This window comes from Mauremys reevesii, linkage group 4 (assembly GCF_016161935.1).
Source record: "Mauremys reevesii isolate NIE-2019 linkage group 4, ASM1616193v1, whole genome shotgun sequence".
Classification (NCBI taxonomy): domain Eukaryota; kingdom Metazoa; phylum Chordata; order Testudines; family Geoemydidae; genus Mauremys; species Mauremys reevesii.
Window position 1 is genome coordinate 37,469,032 of NC_052626.1, and position 19,503 is coordinate 37,488,534.

At 44.2% G+C, this 19,503-nt stretch overlaps 2 protein-coding genes across 12 annotated transcripts in view; both read left to right on the forward strand.

Annotated features, from left to right (window-relative positions):
* The window catches only part of STON2 (stonin 2), a 110,584-nt gene extending 105,307 nt beyond the window's left edge, over window positions 1-5,277 (forward strand). For 6 of the 9 annotated variants that reach the window (XM_039537077.1, XM_039537072.1, XM_039537075.1 and 3 more), the window contains one exon: window positions 342-497. In XM_039537077.1, coding sequence (XP_039393011.1) covers window positions 342-425 — 84 coding nt within the window. In that variant the 3' untranslated portion in view covers window positions 426-497. Of the gene's footprint in view, window positions 1-341; window positions 2,092-2,211; window positions 2,353-4,524 lie in introns of those variants that run through there. The other 3 variants (XR_005598006.1, XR_005598005.1, XM_039537071.1) reach the window with 3 other exon arrangements.
* Window positions 5,278-6,234: 957 nt separating this feature from the next.
* GTF2A1 (general transcription factor IIA subunit 1) overlaps window positions 6,235-19,503 on the forward strand; it is a 75,431-nt gene continuing 62,162 nt past the window's right edge. The window contains exons 1-2 of one of the 3 annotated variants that reach the window (XM_039537079.1): window positions 6,238-6,297; window positions 11,250-11,708. In XM_039537079.1, coding sequence (XP_039393013.1) covers window positions 11,548-11,708 — 161 coding nt within the window. In that variant the 5' untranslated portion in view covers window positions 6,238-6,297; window positions 11,250-11,547. Of the gene's footprint in view, window positions 6,298-11,249; window positions 11,709-11,743; window positions 12,757-19,503 lie in introns of those variants that run through there. The other 2 variants (XM_039537080.1, XM_039537081.1) reach the window with 2 other exon arrangements.

Sequence of the window (19,503 nt, forward strand, 5' to 3'; positions counted from 1 at the left end):
TCCCAAGTTGTGAGAAATTGTACAAAATTGCTGTCAGTTTGGATGAAACCTCTGAGATCTGCTCAAAGGATTGAAGCATTGTTCAGTCTCTAAACTCTAACCCTCATGTGACCTTAAACCTGAAATTGAAAACCCTGTACTAAACTTAATCCAGATTCAGAGCCCCTTCCTCAGCCCATATTTAATTATAACCTGTGGTTGAGAGCAAGTAATTTCCCAGCCTCTGCAATAATCCAAAGGTTTGTGGCCTGAGAACATAAAATCATAAGCTGGTTAGAATGTCTTGTTCTTTTCTTTCCTTTTTCAATACAGATGTTTCCCCTCTTTTTTTTTCTTGTCAGGTGGAAATAGAACAGAAAAAGAACTTGAATCTTGATCTGAAGGGAGCAGAAATTGAAAATCCCAAGGATTGTGCCATGCAGTGAAGGAAGACCCATGGGAGGAGCAGTAATGTCAACGGAGCCAGCTGAAGAGAACTGCAACACCTAGCTTCTGCTGTAAGAAGTACAAAGCAGTACTTTTAAAAAAAAAATGCTCTTCAGTGTGACTGTGTCTTGAGTTACCTGGCTCACTATTATCTGTATTTTGGCAGGAGGTTTGTTTTGTTTAGAAGAGCTTAGGGATTTGCTGGAACATTTTATATTCATCCAGTGTATTGACAGAAAGACTTACACTACATTCAAGCCTGCCTTCCTTTCTGCTTCTTCACCATTTACCTTTCTGCACTGAAGTATGTTATGTCGACAACTGCAGCCAAAACAAAAAGCAACCCTGACCTCGCTTACAGTCTTCTCCTATTATTTGACTGTTTTCTTGTAAACCGGTGGTTTGGTCATCAGCAGAACCTTCCTTGTGATCTGCAGAATAAAACTTTTTGAGAGCTAAGCATTGGGGGAACTAGGGAGCAGCAAGGGGAAAAGTGGTGCATGAAAAGGTCTTCCTTTTATGAAATAGTAAACAGAATAAAAATTTCCCTACATCCAGAACATAGTGAACACCAAGGAAATAAACACAAAATAATATAGCTGATTATCTGACTCTTCCCAGTCACCTTTTCTTATCTCATCCTCTAAATCCGAACACTAAAGTAATGCACATTTTAATAGGATCTTGACTAGTCATGAGAAAAATTCATTTGTTCTTAAGGTTTTCACTTGCTAGTCAGGTTTATGCCATTAGCTTGACTGAACATGTGATAGCTGCTTTTAATAGAGAGTGTGCAGTGTATAGCAGGGATTAGATCATTCCTGCCTAGAAAGATATCTGAGGGCAATAGATTTTATTTTAACATTTTCCTGAATGATTAAGTAGACTGTTTACTGGTTCATGTTGTTTGGACAGTAGGATCTTGTGTTCCCGATACTTTCGAAGGCATTATAAGAAGTAAATGTTGTGTGTGCCTGTCCTTGTAATACAATGTTGCTTTCAGGTTTCATCCTAACAGTACTTCTTATTCCAAGAAAGCATACAGTGTAACAAATGTGTGTACAATTATCTTTTCAATCACACACTAACTGGGACTAAAAGCCTCTAAAAACACCTCTATCACAGTGAACTAAGGAAACCTCCTCTTGGCTGAAAGTAGTAGCAAGTCCCTCCCTTATCTTTTCCCTAGACCAGACTGTAGAAGGCAAAATCACTCACTCAATACACATTGCAGTTGAGTTGTAAAATGTTTACAATACCTAATTTTTACAGTTGTGTATCCAACCTGTTTGCTCCCCTGCCCAAAAAGTAATAGTTTTTGATAAAAGAATAGTAACTTGTTAAACCATTTATCTTTTTAAAGGGATACTGTTGACTTAAATATCATACATTTAAAAAAATCCTTATGGTATTATTAACAACATGCTAATTCATTAAAATAGAGAGACTTTTAAAATTCTAAATTTATTTTTCATTATTTGTGCACTTTTTACATTGTGCATTTCACTCAGTGTGGGTCATGGAAAATAGACTTTCATTTTGGTCCCTGGTTACTTTCACTGTGACTTCCATGAACAGTGTTGCTGTGTTCAGGTTCCAAATGCCACATGGGATTATTTACATTTGGACTAATAATTGTTTTCATTAAAAAAAAATTAAAAATTACGAGACCCCTTCTAAGGCCCTCTTTTTATATGCACCTAAATTTTAAGCCTAGAGTAATCTGATACCTACAATACCTTTTAAAATCAAAATTAAAAACGAAAGGTTCATCTTTTTCTTTAGGTAGCAATAAAGCTACAGCATCTATGGCAAAAGAACATTTCTAAAAAATAATTCAGGGCCCAATTCTTCAAAAACTTATTACTCGGCATGGAGCTTTCAACTGTGAAGCCCAAGGGACAGCTCCAAGCACTTCATTACATAGTAAGTATTTGCAGGATCTCTCTGTAAATGGGAACACTCATACCCACCTTTGTAAAGCATTTTGGGAGCTGTGAATAAAAAGCACTTTTGAAGTGCTAAGTAGTTATGCATAGGGTTGCATAAAGTTAGAGAGATGTACCTGAAATATCCAAACAGTCCCTGACTCTGGGGTGAAGGAAGATTCAAAATCTGAACCCAGATCCAAATTTCTTGATTGACGCTTACACTGGGCTGGCTGGGAACTTTGTAGCTCAGGTCCATCTCTGTATAAAATAAGAATTTCCTCCCACTGTTCCTAAAACTTAAAACAAACTGTTGTTCAAAAAAATTTAGATAACTTTTGTTCCCCTTATTTTCTATTTTCACTGTTGTCTCTAGAACTCCAGTTTCTGGTAGGGTGACCAGATGTCCCGATTTTATAGGGACAGTCCAGCTATTGGGGACTGTGTCTTATATAAGTGACTATTACCCCACACTTGCTATCTTGTCATCCTAGTTTCTGGTAAGGCCCAGAAAGAGAAGTAACAAAATATAAGAAGTGAATGTGTTCTCAGGACGTTACTGAGGAACTATCGGAAAGCTCATGTGAAAGAGGCTGTTCTTATTAAATTTCTAGCCCAGATTTGCAGACCCAAGAGGTTTGGCTAGCTTAGATCAGTATATGAACTTTTGCATGCTCTCCCCAACCTCTGAACATTTGGAAATGCATCCTAGTGACAGTTAAATATAAGAAATAATTAAGCAAGAAGATTTGACAGGCCTTGAACAGAGAGGGAACTTGAACACAGTTTCCCTTCTCTATTTTATTTTAAGAAGTTTAGTATGTATGGAAGTCCAGCCACAGGACAGATACTTTCCAACAAATGGGATGATGGAGACTCAGAGGTTTCTGTTCTTGCTTCATTTCTCTCTCTCTGTGTCTCTCTAATTAAAAATAAGTTAATGAAACTAAGACTATAAGACTGATTCTAATCTCACTCATACCAGTGTAACTCAGGAGTAGCTCCTCAGAAGCCAATTGGAGTTCAGTGGATGAAATTGGGTCATCTATTCTTAAAAAACTATTTTAATCCCCTTTTGATTTCTGCGGAGCATCCTTGATACTTTTATATTTATGCAGTCAGATTTTCCAGAGTTCAGCACCAACTATCAAAGCCAGATCTAGATTTTCAAAGCGATTTGCCTCCCTATTAGGCACCAGAATAAATGGCCAGATTTTCAAAACAGCATTGGGTGCTGGACTCTTTTGAAAATCTGGCTATAAGTGTTGCAAATTGGGGGGGCTACTAGATTATGGGAACTCTTTAAAATCTAGCCTGAGGGCTGAGCACTTGAACATCTGGCCTTTAGTGCCTTCAGAGGGCTACACTGTCCTTGTGTGATGTGGCCAATGCCAGCTTTCCTCAATGGCAGTCTGTCTTTCTGTCTCATTCTTTCTGCTAGTGTGCAGTTATGCACGGACCATATTCTCCATTCACAGGGCACACAGGTTGGGTAGAGGGAAAAATAAAAAATTTCATCAGACCTTAGAACAGCAGAAAGGATTTAGACACAAGAGGTTTGTATGATAGGAATAATTATTCCACCTCTGGGAAGAGGTCTCTTTAAATGCCTTTCATTAGGTACACCCTTTGTGAATGACACAATCTCTGCCCTTTGATCTCCCTTTGAAGTGCTTATAGTTCTGGAGTGCAACATGCAAAAAAAGTGCCTTCAGTGCACCTGTACATTTATTTCCTGAAGCTATTTCCACTCTGACCTTCCTGTTTTCTTTTTCAGTTTAATTTTTGGAGAGTAATGGTACTTGGGGTACAGTGTGGTTGCTAATGGTTTTTTGGGGAAAATCCACACCAGGTTTTAGAGAAACAGACATTTGATCAGAGTGATTGGAGACTAAAGTCCTCCCCTTAAAGCTAAACTCCTCTTACCGATACATATTATATTTAATAACTCTAGATATTTTGCTGATGAGAACAAAAGGAAAAAAAGGCAAATTCATCTGAAAAATACTCCAACAGATTGATGATACCTGCTGCATTTGAAAATTATTCAAAATTAAAATGATAATCCCCACTAAAGACAGGGGAAATTTTAGGGCTCTTCACTGCATGCGTTGTCATCTGAGCAGTGCTGAGATATCATATCATTGTGACATACATTATCTTCTGGCAGGGAGCTGACTGGAATACCTACTTGACAAGACAATCCAAGACTTACAGGAGCCACACGTCCTCTTGACTCACGAGCTGCCCAGAGTCCCTCCTGATTACCTCACTACTGATGAAAGGATCGATTTCATTGCAAAAGGTCCTGAAAGTGAAAGAAGGGGCACCAGAACCAGTAAAGTCCATCTCTGGAGCCCAATTACTCTGCCAGTTGCTTGCAGGAAACTCTCATTGATTTCAGTGGCACTTAGCATACAGTGGCACTTGGCCCTGATGTGTTACCTTTGTTCTAGGGGTTGGCAAATTTTAAAAGATGATACTGTCTAGGTCAGCTTGTACAGATTTAGCCTACATGGTTTTCGTCAGTCTAGGAATTAACGGAAGCCGCTGATCAGTTGTTGAAGAAATATACACCATCTGCTACCATTTAGCCTAAAGCAACCTGCCGTGAGCCTTGAAGCCTTCTGGGACAACAAAATTTAAGTTGTTCCTAACCTTCCTTACGCCTCATCCATCCACACAATTCATAACCTCTTGCACTATTGTGATGGACTGATCTAATTATTTTGTAACATATTCTTCTCTTTTTGTTTTGTAAAATAAGAAAGTCTACACACTGGCTAACTCTGTAGAGGTGGTTTAATTATGTTATGATATTGTTCCTTTTTTTAGCAACTCTGGAGTGGGATATAATTTTTGTTTAAACTGTGGGAAAACTGTTAAATAAATGTAAACACAAAACAAAATCCTCACATTTTGATCGTGAAATTGAAGTTGTGTCCTGTATCCTCCATATCCTGCTGCTCTGAGCCCACTGTGCTATCAACCAAGGGCTCCCTCTAGGAGAACTGTTTTGAGAGGTACAGGAGGGGACATAACCTGGAAATAATGGGGTGATACAAAGAAAGGGAATATTTCAGCTGAATAACCAGTGAGATTGGTTAGACTGTGGGATCGTATCCAAGGGAAATGCTAGGAGATATATCACTAGAGCCTTTTAATGGTTGCACAAAGCTGTAATGATATAACATAGGGGAGAATCCTGTATTTGTGGGTGCAGTCAGGACCAGGTGACCTGCTCTAAGTAGGTCTTTACCTTCTCTAATTTAGAAGCTGCAAAAGAGCATGAATAAGCATGAGGCGAGCATCTGCCTACCCAGTCCGCAGCACATTTTTAAATGACATGAGGAAGACTAGAGGGAAGGCATGGAGGAGAGCAGTGCCTTAATGAGAGCATTTGAGGCTGTAATTGAGGTTAAAGTCCTGTTTACAAAGGCCTCTGCCATGGGAGAGTTTCAAAACTTGGGATGTTTCAAAACTTGGAGAAGCCATATCAATTGAGTGCACTGCAGCTTCTACCAAGGTCACGGGCTGGTGCCCCTGGCTGTTTCTCACTCCAAGAACTTCCCACATCAGACTGAAGACCTTGTCTATTTTATAAGTCAAAGAAAACTAGTCTTCCCTCATGAGGGCTGTTCAGCCACAAGGCTGATTTGCTATCATCCTTCCCAGTTCCCCCAAATATGTGGTAAAACTGAGGGGAATTAAATCAATGATTTTCTAGTGTAGTGCAATAGAATTACATGTGGAACGATTCCACACAGCTGCTGTTCAAGCAGCAAACAAGCCATTAGGTGAAGTCCCTTTCGCAGGCAACAAGATGGAGTGTTGGAATCAAAAAGTTCCATGGCAGTTGGAATGGCAGTTTGTTTATTTAGAGCCACAAAGACATTTGGAAGTGGTAGTTTTGGGTCAGATGGTTGGTGTTGGACATGGAAAGGTGAGCATGGCATCCTAGTAACACACACAAACTATATTAAAAGAGAGAGAGAGACTCACAATTAGAAATGTGTGGACAGTTTTAGATGAAGCAGTGGGAAGCATAGGGAGTAATAGGCTCCTGTAACAGAGCTTTCAATGCTAAAACATCACCTACAGGACATATTCATACAAGAGCATCATCACATCATGTGTCCAGGCAGGATCCTATATGCAACTGGAAAGGAGCAATGACGTCCATGGCTGGTGAGGGAGGACAGAAAAAGCTGTACCATTATCAGTAATCCTGGTTCCCTGGATCCTGGCCTCATTTGCCTGCCTCAACTATTTAAGATTCTAAATAAGATAAAAAACAGCAAAGGATCAAAAGCTAAGATTTAGTTGGGAATTGGTCCTGCTTTGAGCGGGGGGTTGGACAAGATGACCTCCTGAGGTCCCTTCCAACCCTGATATTCTGTGATTCTATAAGCTCTAGCATCTTGTCTTGGACCCCTGTTAAGTCCAGGCTGCAGTCCTGTGTCTAGGAGATTTGTCTTAGCATGATTTGACTAGCATCATTCTCAGAAAAATATCACTGTCCCACACTGGTCAGGGAAACTGCTAGAAGTCTCTAATAGCCATTGCCATGTTTAAATGTGATAATTGCTGGCAAGGTTTCAATCATCAGGTGCAAAAATAGCTTTATGCAATCCCAATCTGTGGTGCAGCAAAGCAGGAGGCAGCTATGCCATTGGCTGCAGATGCCCTGGTATGTTAAAATGGAGTGATAAGCGCTGCAGGAATACTGGGATGCACAAATGCAAAATTCCTTTTCTGAATGTGGAGGAGGGTTCAGAGCCCTTTAGTGCTTTAGTGGCCTCACAATTGCTGCAGCCAATGACATAAGGGCTGGGGATCTACTGCTAGGATAGCAGAGCCAACAGCCATCCTTAAAGAGCTTCTGTGGTGACTCTTTTACAGCTGTAGGTCAAACTGGAGGGAGAGGTTGAAAATTGCCAAAGACATAAGAGAAGGGAAAGTAATTTTTGAGGAGAAGAAATCCCTTGCAAAAGATTCCTCTCACTTGCCTCTGTGGCGGTAGAGAGACTTGTTAGGGCATGGTCAGTTCGTCAACTATACCAACAGGGAGAGTGCCTAGGTTAAAAAAAAATAATAATAACACAGAGGAATTCTTTCTCCAGACTTGACAGAAATACCCATGAGTTCTGACTTCTGCCCAGAGCAGTAGATCCACTGCAGGAGAAATCAAAACTGCAGACAAGAAAACTAATTTTGACTTTCAACCTTAATGTGAATTGATCTTAACAGGACAAATATGGTTTCCTACCTTTCTGTCTCCCTACCCTTGAAAAAGTTTTGTTTCAATCAGACTGCTGAAAGCAGGAATGATTTTTTTTTCAGGCAGCTATCTATCCTTTTTACAGAAGGAGAAAATAAATGTTGGAACCCCAAGTTTTCATGGTAGTTGTGAAAGCTGTTCTGAGAGAATGATGTAGGGGGTTTGTGGTGGCACGGGAGTAAAGGAGAGGAAAACATGGAAGCATACTTTGAAGTTATAATCTCATCAGAGAAATTTGATACTGTTTCACAAAGTCCTGTGACCAGGCCAGAGACTGAGTGCCCTGGAAAATGTGACTGAAGGAGCTGCAGAATCTGCCTGTCATTCAAGAATTGACACTGGGAATGAAGGACAAGACAAGTGAAAATTCAGGGCAAAAACTACAATAAAATTGAGGATTTGTATACCAATATGATTGGAGTTGGACCTGCACCACATAGTCAAGACTGATTATTGGATGCTACAATGATAGGTGCCCTAAAAGATATCTTAAATAGACCCAGATCCAACTCTGAGAGTGTCCAGATTCTGGGGTCTTATCACTGTATTGTATAGAATGGATTTGGAGATTGAGTACTAATTAGCAAAGGGAAAAGCAAATTAGAGTAACAGAATTTAAATGTGTTTTTATTTTGTGTGGTTTACTCTGGGAGGACCAAGAAATTGCTTCTGAGCAGGAGACTGGGAGATGGGATTCTAATCTTCAACCTACCACTTACTCAGTGAGCCAAATTCTAAGATGACTTTGCACCCCTTGATGGGATTTCAGGAGGTGTAAATTAGTGCAGAATTTGGTCCTCCATGAGACCTTGAATGTCAACTGGGCCCAAATTTTCAAACGTGGGCATTAATTTGGGTTACAGTAACAGCCATAATGAGAAGGTTATCCTTATTAGATAAAACAGTTGCGATCATTTGGTCATAGTGCGTAGTAGGGATGCTACAATATATATTAGAAACAAATTCATTCCTGCACTGGGAATGGTTTGTTTCTGAACTATCCATGTGAGATCTCCTCCCACCACCTTGTGGCCAGATTCTAAAACTGACATTCTCTCAATGTGGAAAAGAAATTGTATTGTTATGAAGTCACAGTGAAGGTTGTAACTAGCTTCCTGTTATTAGCAAGGAAATCTTTTGTGTATGATTTTCTGCCTAGACAAGAGTTTTGTTTTTATTTGAAGTTGGGGGTAATTGAACAAGACAATCCCAAAATATGTCAGTTTGATACATCAGTGGTAAATCACATCTGCTTGCATTTTCCTAATTGTTCTTTGACAAGTGTGTGTCCTGACTTGAAGCCACATCTGCTGATTCTCAGCTGTGTCCTTTAGCCACAAGATCATGTTTTCCCTGCAAGGTCCCCAGCAGACTTTATAAAATTTGCAGTGGCCTTTGCATTCTTTACTCTGAATGTCTCTGCTCATTGGCCTTGGCGGTCTCTACTCCTTAGCAGTCTTTGTTGAAATCAAGATGAAATCTTGCATGTTGGGACATGTTGTGTCTATTAGGACGTGTGTATTGTTTCTTTAAATTGGTAGCAGAAAGCTAGGCAGGAGGGTGCTGGGGAAAGTTCGAGGCAGACGCTTCACAGTGAAGTGGAAAGAGTGAGTACAGTACCTTTGAAAAATAATGCTCTTGTGCTTATTTTAATAAGGTTCTTATTCAGGATTGGAAGAAAGTGACTCATTCTGTGATTCTTCACAATTGTCACATGACTGTGTCTTCCAGCCTCACTTCCATAGTCAGGTGGCCTTAGCATTTGGCAAAGGAACTATGCTTTGGCCACCCCTGGTTTCATACAACTGGTTGAATGATGCAGGCAGAGACATTATCACTTCCGTTTTAAAGGCAACTTCTGCTGCTTCACATATAAGATGTTAACCTTCAGCTCCTTTGGCAGCCAGCCAGTTAAAACACTGAAGGCAGCCAAGCCAGGCCCAGCGTACGCACACCCATTTAGATGCTGCCTGGGACATTAGTTTCAGTGATGAAAATGAATGCAGTTCAGGTAAAGTCACTACTAATGCCTCCGAGTCATTTTCCACTGAACAGAACACCAAGGCAATACAGGTGACAAGGTTTCCTGCAGCCAGACAAATGCCAAGGCATTTATTGAAAAGAAAGGAAACTGTGGTAAGATTTTCTTCTCTTCCCCTCACAGAAGTTCAGGAGGCCCAGCGTGCAGCCTGTGCGGGAGGAGATAAAAAAGTGACTTTAAACTGCTTTTGTGCTACCAATATTTCGCAGCAGCCTGTACCTGCCCAGACCTTAATATGACTTAGGCTGCTCTGATTTATGATCTGCATCCCAGGTCTCCTGTGTGCCTTGGGAAGCACAGAATAGTGATACTGTGGTGTGCATGCAGCATGTTCACACCACATGTTCTCTCTTTCCTCTTCCTTGGCCTGCCCCTGACATACATCCTGGGGCAAGGAGCAGGATTAATGAAGAGCCCTTATGCCAAAAAGCCCCCCATGCAAGGCTTATTATTTACTGCCCCCTTTAAGGTCCCTTTGCACTGCCAGAACAATGTAAATGAGAATCAGACCCTATGATGATGATTTAATTGGGGTTTGTCCAGTTTTGAGCAGGGGGTTGGACTAGATGACCTCCTGAGGTCTCTTCCAACCCTAATCTTCTATGATTCTATATATTGAGGCATGCCTAGGGAAACTAATAATCCTAGCAGATCATAAGTCAATCAGTTAACACTTTGTAGTGTGGCTAACACATCTGTAAATGTGGGTCTAAGCATTCCAGAACACACACAATTATGGAGTGTCTAGACTAGCATTTACAAAGATTTTAGTTAACTTAAGTTAACTGGAAATCAATTAAACTTGAGTGATGACAGGACCACAAACTTTAGTCTAGATTTTGCATATGAGGAATCCTGCCTCATCTGGCAAGGTCCTTGTGGCAGACACACTAGGCAGTGGCTGGGCCAAATGCAAAGGTGATGTGTAAGAGAAGGTGTAAGTTACATTTAAATAAGCAAGGGCCAGATACTTCACTCACTGATGCTAGTGTAAATCAGGAGAAACTCTATAGAAGTAAATAAATTATACAGATGGCAGAAGCCTAAAGGCCCTGAATAAATATGTGTAAGGGAGCCTAAGGGCTTGTCTAGACTAGAGAAATTTGCACTGGTGTAGCTACATTATAACATCACTGCAAACCTCTAATGTAGAGAGCTGAACAGAAGCAAAACAAGGCTTGCACCAATGTGACTTACCCTGGTAACTTACACTGGTGCTGTACATCTACACAGGAGATTTGCCCTGATTTAGTTACACCTAGGCAAAAACCCCAGTATACAGTAATTAAGTCGATTGGGCGGGTCTACACTATGCTCATTGTGTTGGTGGAGTGCGTCCTCATAGCAGCACTTGCATCGTTGCAGAGAGCAGTGTGCCCTGGGTAGCTATCCCACAGTGCAACTAGCAGCAGGGGTTTTTGAGAAGGGCTTGCAGTGCCTCATGGAACCAAAACATTGTTGCGGGGGGAATGGGACCATAGCTTCAACCTCCCATGATGCAGTTTACTTCCTCCCTCTCTCCTTTGATATCAACGACAAACAAGCCATACTTTTTCACCCCTTTTTTCAAAAGGCTGGCTTAGCTGCGTGTACATCATAGCCTGAAAAGTGAGGACCCCGCTCAGCTGTGCACTCTTGTTGTGAGCATTACAAACACCTTGCACCTTATTCCGAAGTATTTCCAGAGCCAAGACAGGATCCACCGTGTGAAACATGTGATGTCCTTCAAGCAGCCCTGTTGCAAGCCGTAGAACAAAACAATTCCCAGTTGCTGCTGGCAGTCATGCAGCAGCTGAACACAGTGGAGCACCATTTCTGGTCCTGGGAAACAAGCACTGACTGGTGGGATCACACCATTATGCAGTTATGGGATGATGAGTAATGGCTGCAGAACTTTCAAATGTGGAAGGCCGCTTTTCCAGGAGCTTTCCCCAGCTCTGAAGCAAAGCAACACTAAAATGAGACCTGCTCTGATAGTGGAGAAGCGAGTGGCGATCGCTGTTTGGAAGTTTGCAATGCCAGATTGCTACCGGTCAGTGGGGAATCAATCTGGAGTTGGTAAATCCACCATGGGAGTTGTTGTGATCCAAGTGTGTAGGGCCATTAATCGACTTCTGCTAAGAAGAGTAGTGACTCTGGGCAATGTGCAGGATATGGTGGATGGTTTTGCAACAATGAGGTTCCCTAACTGCGGTGGGGCGCAGACCACCTTGCCAAAGAGTACATAGAGTCCCAGAGGCGTTCATTATCTCATTGAACATGTCATTGTGCGTTCTCTTTTTCCGTTTTCTAATCTGCAAAAACCTCTCCACTGGTGTGGAGGATAAATAGAAGGCCAAGCTTTCCACTGTAAGGCATGCACAGCACAAGGCAACCATTGTCAGTGCATACCCCGGGTCTAGTACAAAATTGCTATGTAAAAATCACTCCCCTTATTTCACTGAAGTGCAAGCCGGAATATGATCAGTATCCCTAGCTATTCAATAAACCTGTCTGCCATTCCAGCCATGATGAGTATGGCCCAGGGACCTGAGTGATGGGCCTTGTGCTGCAACTTGTGGGCAACCTGCATGAGAACTACATGTGGGCAGCGCCCCCTCCCTTGGATGGTGCACAGAGACTGGGTACCAGTGTTAAGCCTCCCAAAGTGCAGTCTGTGGCTGAGGCGGTTCTTTCTATGCTTCTACAGCTGGATCGGAGCTGGGCCTGCACACTCTTCTCCCCATAGACCAAAAAGATTCACCACCTCCTGTGTACTCCAGGCTGGAGAACATTTGTGGCAGTGAGTTGCCATGATCAGCTGGGCTGGCAAGCTCTCCACACTGATCAAACAGGAAATGGGAATTGAAAAGTTCCCAGGGCTTTTACAGGGGAGGGGCTATTTCTTGTGTACCTGACTGCTGTGCAGCAGAGTTGAAAACGATCATCAGAGTGGTCACAGTGGAGTATTCTGTGACACCTCCTGGAGGCCAATTCAGTTGACTTATACAACACTGCATCTACATTGCCTCTCTGTCAAGCCATCAACATCAAATTAAGCACTACACCTCTCACAGAGATGGAGTAACTCAACGTAACAGGTGAGTTAGGTCAGCGGAAGTGACCTGGTACTGTAGATGCAAACATTATTAGGTCAATGTAAGGCAGCTTCCATCAAACTAAGTTTATAGTAGGATTGTAAAATGATTAAAAAAATTAATCGTGATTAATCACAGTTTTAATTGCACTGTTAAACAATAATAGAACACCGATTGAAATTTATAAATATTTTGGATGTTTTTCTACAATTTTCAAATATATTGATTTCGGTTACAACACAGAATACAAAGTGTACAGTGCTTACTTTATATTATTATTTTGATTAAAATATTTGCACTGTAAAAAAGATAAACAAAAGAAATTGTATTTTTCAATCACCTCATAAAAGTACTGTAGTACAATCTCTTTATCGTGAAAGTCAACTTACAATTTTTTTTTGTTATATAACTGCACTCAAAAACAAAACAATGTAAAAATGTTAGAGCTTACAAGTCCACTCCACCCTTCTTCTTGTTCAGCCAATCACTAAGACAAACAAGTTTGTTTCCATTATGATTTACGGGACATAATGCTTCCTGCTTCTTATTTACAATGTCACCTGAAAGACAGGCATTCGCCAGGCACTTTTGTAGCTGGCCTTTCAAGGTATTTATGGGCCAGATATGCTAAACATGTTGGAGGTGATCACTCAAAATGAAGTGGGCAATTGAGGGTTACATGCATTACCCCTCCTGCTTAAAAATCTGTCCCAATTTGTATTTAGCTCAGCTGTTCAGACATTGCTTCCTTCCCCAGACCTGAAGAAGAGCTCTGTGTAGCTCGAAAGCTTGTCCCTCTCACCAACAGAAGTTGGTCCAGTAAAAGATATTACCTTACCTACCTTATCTCTTTCATATCCTAGGACCAACACAACTACAACAACACTGCAAACTACTGTTAGTACATGTTGGCTAAAATGTGCTAACATCACACTTTAAACCCTCATCAAGACAAGGCCTAAACTGGAGTTCCCTCCATGTTCATCTTTACTCAGATGAGTAGGCCTATTGATTTCAATGGGACTGAATGAGTAAAGGTGTCAGAATGGGGCCCTGAAATCCTTACTCCATTTTTACTCAGGCAAAATAGGAGTCACTGGGAATTTTGCTGAGGTATAGACTGTGTCAAACTCTGAGTAAAACTTCAGGATTTCCCCCTATCTGAACAAGAATCAATTGATCCACCACTCAAATGCAGACACCACTTGCCATTATGCAAACTAAAATGCAAGAAGGACCTGCTTTTTGGGCCAGTGACCATCTTTTCATTGTGTACACGTACAGTGGCTAACACAGTGGATCCTCTAGGGGTTACCACAATACAAATAAACAATCATTCTAATTATTGTATGTGATTTCCGGATAGTAGTAGGGAGAAACTAAAATTCTGATGAATGTGTGTCCTACTCTGTGGGGTGAAAGAACACCCTCAAGCAGCATCAGTAGCAACCCCGTGACAGCACATTCCTTCGATACTGCCCAGCCTTTGTGCTGTTTAAGTGACAGATTAGTCAAACACTCAGGCCTTGGCTACACTTGCAAGTTACAGCGCAATAAAGGAGCCCCGAGCGCACTAGTTCACTACCTGTCCATTCTGGCAAGGAACGTAGAGCGCTCTGACTCCGCGGCTACAGCACAGCTGGTACTCCACCTCGGCGAGTGGAATAACGTTTGCTGCGCCCCTGCTGAAGCGCCGCAGTGCCAGTGTGGACGCCCTGGTCCTATAGTGCTCTCTGATCGGCCTCCAGAAGTGTCCCACAATGCCTGTGCGGTCATCACTTTGAACTCTGCTGCCTGCCCTCAGGTGACCAACTGTCAGACCTGCCCTTAAAATTCTCTGGGAATTTTGAAAAATCCTTTCCTGTTTGCTCAGCCAGGCGTGGAGTGCTATCAGCGAATCTTTCCAGGTGACCATGCCTCCACGCACCAGGCGATCCCCGGTATGGAGCAATGGCGAGTTGCTGGACCTCATCAGTGTTTCGGGGGAGGAAACTGTCCAGTCCCAGCTGCACTCCAGCCGTAGGAATTACAATACCTTCGGGCAGATATCAAGGGACATGATGGAAAGGGGCCATGACCACGACTGCAGTGCAGAATTAAAGTGAAGGAGCTGTAGAATGCCTACCACAAAGCCCACGAGGCAAACTGCCGCTCCGGTGCTGCCCCCGCGGCCTGCCGTTTCTATAAAGAGCTGGACACAATACTTGGGGGCGACCCCACCTCCACTCTGGGGACCACCATGGACACTTCAGAGCCCAGTGCAACAAGGCAGGAGGAGGAAGAGCAAAGCGGGAGTGAGGGTGCTGAGGTGGAGGAAGACACTCCGGAATCCCTAGATGCATGCAGCCAGGAGCTGTTCTCAAGCCAGGAGGAAGGTAGCCAGTTGCGGCAGCCGGTGTGTGGGGAAGGACAAACACCAGATGAGATTCCCAGTAAGCGGCTTTTATTTTGGGAAGGAAGTTATTCGGTGCAGGCTCTTGGGGTGAGGAGGGTTAGGGCTGCATGCATACCTAGATGCGGAATAGGGTGTTGATGTGATCTCTCATATCGCAGTAATCAGCCTCAGTGATCTCTTCAAAGGTCTCATCCAGAACTTGGGCAATGCACTTGTGCATGTTTCTTGGGAGAGCCACTGTGGTCCTTGTCCCAATCAGGCTAACTTGTCCACGCCACTGTGCTGTGGGGGGCGGGGGGACCATTGCTGCACACAAGCAAGCTGCATATGGGCCAGGGCGGAAGCCGCATTGCAGTAGAAGATCCTCCCTTGCTTCCCAGGTCACTCTCAGCAGCGAGATATCTTCCAGGACGAATTCCTGTGGAAAATGTGGGGACAGTGTTCAGTGTAGGGGCCCCCTGCCGCTGTTGGCTCTCCCCAAGGCACAGAAATCCAGAGGACAGTACGGCCCTGAAACAATCAGTCCCCCTTGCCCCGGTGCTTACTCACCATTTTGGGGCTCCCATGAGTTATGTGCACTCACTTTGGGACAGGAAAATTATTCTATTGTGTAGACTGTGCTTGCCCTTAAGTACGGGGGAATCATTTCTCTGTCTGGTGTGAACAATGCTGCCTCTGTTAAGTGTTGCATTTTGCCTTTACAGATGCAACCTTGAGATCTCAGCCATCCGTGTTATCACCAGCCGAAAGACTCCAAAGAATCAGAAAGAGGCCATGTAGAAGCAAGGAAGATATGTTGCATGAAGTACTGCAGCATTCAAGTAATGAAAATCAAAAAATGCAGGAGTGGCAGGAGAGTGAAAGGAAGGTCCGCCAGCAGAATGCGGATCACTGGCACCAAAGGACAGAGCGGCTGCTAAGCATCATGGAACGCCAAGCAGACTCGATAGAGGCACTCGTAGCAATGCAGGCAGAGTGCTATCACCCCCACTCCCACCCTCCCTTGCAGCCCTTGTCCTAAAACTCTTTCCTTTGTGCCCCCATGTCACCTCCAACCCACTTTCCCCAACATCCGGGTTCTTACCACCACCAGCTGCCTCCAACACCTGTAGCTTCACTACCCAGCCCTGAAAACTACAACCCTTATCCACTGCACTCAACCCTCATCACCATGCAGTATAGCCATCCTGAAGTGCAGCACTCATTGCACAGCACTCCAGACAGGACATATGCAAATCTGTGATTGTACCGTTCCCCACCCCGTTGCCCTTTCTGTTTCCCAAGCAGTTGTCTCTTTTCAATAAATGGATTTTCTTTTCAATAAATGGATTTTTTGGCTTTGAAAACATTCTTTATTATTGCATAAAGTAAAAGATATCTTAGCCCAGGAAAGAAACAGGCACTGCAAGTCAGTGTAGCAAACACAGATTCCTACTAACATTGGAACCACTGCACTTCACTCCTGTGCAGAGCACCAGACATTACTGGTGGCTTTCAGCCTCAAATTGCTCCCTCAAGGCATCCCTCATCCTTGCAGCCCCACGCTGGGCCCCTCTAATAGCCCTGCTCGCTGGCTGTTCAAATTCAGCCTCTAGATGTTGAACCTCTGAGTTCCATGCCTGAGTGAATCTTTCACCCTTCCCTTCACAAATGTTATGGAGGGTACAGCACGCGGATATAACCGCGGGGATGCTGTCATTGGCCAGGTCCAGCCTCCCATACAGAGAGCGCCAGCAGCCCTTTAAACAGACAAAAGCATACTCCAGTCATTCTGCACTGGCTCAGCCTGTTGTTGAACCGCTCCTTGCTGCTGTCAAAGCTCCCTGTGTAGGATTTCGTGAGCCATGGCATTAAATGGTAAGCGGAGTCTTCAAGAATCACAATGGGCATTTTGATTTCCCCTACGGTGATCTTCTGGTCTGGGAAAAAAGTCCCAACTTGCAGCTTCCTGAACTGGCCAGTGTTCCGAAAGATGCATGCGTCATGCACCTTTTTGGGCCAGCCTGCATTAATGTCAATGAAACACCCATGGTGATCCACAAGTGCCTGGCGAACCATTGAGAAATACCCCTTCTGATTAACGTACTCAGAGGCTAGGTGGGCTGGTGCCAGAATTGGAATATGCGTGCCATCTATCGCCCCTCCGCAGTTGGGGAAACCCATTTGTGCAAAGCCAGCCACAATGTCATGCACGTTACCCAGAGTCACGGTTCTTCTGAGCAGGATGCGATGAATGGCCCTGCAAACTTGCTTCAACACGATTCCAACAGTCAACTTTCCCACTCCAAACTGGTTAACGACCGATCAGTAGCTGTCTGGAGTTGCCAGCTTCCAGATTGCAATACACACCTGCTTCTCCACCATCAGGGCAGCTCTCAATCTCGTGTCCTTGCGCCGCAGGTGGGGGCGAGCTCCTCACACAGTCCCATGAAAGTGGCTTTTCTCATCCGAAAGTTCTGCAGCCACTGCTCGTCATCCCAGGCTTGCATGATGATGTGATCCCACCACTCCAGGGCCAGCTCCAGGCACCAGCTGAGCAAGCTGGTGCTTGGGGTGGCAGATTCTAGAGGGCGGAATTCCGCCCAATCCTAGGGCGGCACTGATGCTTTTTTGTTTGTTTGTTTGCTGCTCTGGCCGCCCTGTAGGGGGCAGAGGAAGGGAGCGCCCTGCAGCAAATTTGGCCGGGCAGCCTGCATCCTTCCCTCCCCACCGACCGGAGCAGCTCGGATCCCTCCCGGCAGGCAGCGCGGAGGTCGGGGCCGCGGGGTGAGCACCCCCCTGAAGCCCTGGCCGCCTCTCTTTTTCTCTTCCCCCGCTCCCTCGCCTTCCCCCCCGCCCCTTAGACCCGGCGCGCACTCTGCAGCACAGGGAGGCCCCTGGCTCTGGCCGCCCTGTAGGGTTTTTTTGTTTTGTTCTCCCCTGCTTTGCCATTCCCCCAACCCCGCTTTGCTGCTCCAGCCGCGCCGCAGGTTGTTGTTTTTTTTCACCTGCTTTGCCGCTCCAGCTGTGCAGTTTTTTTGGTTTCCCCATGCTTTACCACCTGCTTTTTCACCTGCTTTACCACTCTGGCTGTGCTGCAGGATTTTTTTTCTTCCCTGCTTTGCCATTCCAGCTGCACCGTTTTTTTGTGTCCCCCCCCGCCCCCGCTTTGCCGCTCTGGCCCTGCTGTGGTTTTGTTTTGTTTTTTCCCTCTGCTTTGCCGCTCCGGCGGCCCCCCCTTTTTTTTGTTGCTTGGGGCGGCAAAAAAGCCAAAGCCGGCCCTGCACCACTCAGTGCTTGTTTCCCAATCCCAGAAGCGGCTTTCCACGGTGGTAAGCATGTCCGTGAATGCCACAAGCAAACTCGTGTCATATGCATTACTCGAGTCAATGTCATCGTCGGAGCTCTCACTGTCACTTTGGATCATAAGGAATAACTCAACTGCCAAACATGATGTGCTGGCGAGACTCGTCAGCATACACCTCAGCAGTTCGGGCTCCGTTCCCGCAGACTGAAAGGGAAGACAGAGCATGCAGTACAAAAAACATTGAAAGATGGTGCCAAATGTGGACGGAAGCAAAGGGAATGCTGGGATTTGAACCGATGCATCATGGGGCATTGGGACAGGACCCAGAATGTCCCGCACTCCACGCCCCCTTCCCACAAGCCACAGCGCCAGAATGGGAAGAGGTGCTCTGTGGGATAGCTGCCCATAATGCACTGCTCCAAATGCCACTGCAAGTGCCGCAAATGTGGCCACACCAGTGCGCTTGCAGCTGTCAGTGTGGACAGACTGCAGCACTTTCCCTACTGTGCTCTCCAAAGGCGGGTTTAATTCACAGCGCTCTACATCTGCAAGTGCAGCTATGCCCTCAGACTCCAACTGTTCTGAATAATCACTGTTCAACTGATGATGCAGTTCTGGCAACAGACAAAACTTCATTGGCTGTGATCCATGAACCCCAGCAATAAGGAACCCAGGTAATAAAATAACTGCATTTAAAAAGCAATTAAGACTCTCACCACACACAAGACCCTGCATCAGTGGATCTGAGAGAGGATTTTGAGCTGAACAGCATGCTGATAAATGGCCTTCACTGATTACTACAGGGTGTTTCAGCCAGCAGCTGCTTTATTCAGCTCTCCAAATGAGCAATCAATATGTTAGCTATTCTTAATGCATCTAACAGTGGTTTCCAGAGTTAAGGGAATATATCATGTTCCTCAAAACATCTCACAGACTTCATTAGGTAACTTCACTATATGATGGAAAGATGATGCTCTTTAAACATTGTAAGCTGATTCCGTGGTTTGGTATTAGTTTCTCTGAGTTTATATAAACCCTCTGGATTTATTGTCAATTCTTCACTTTTGCA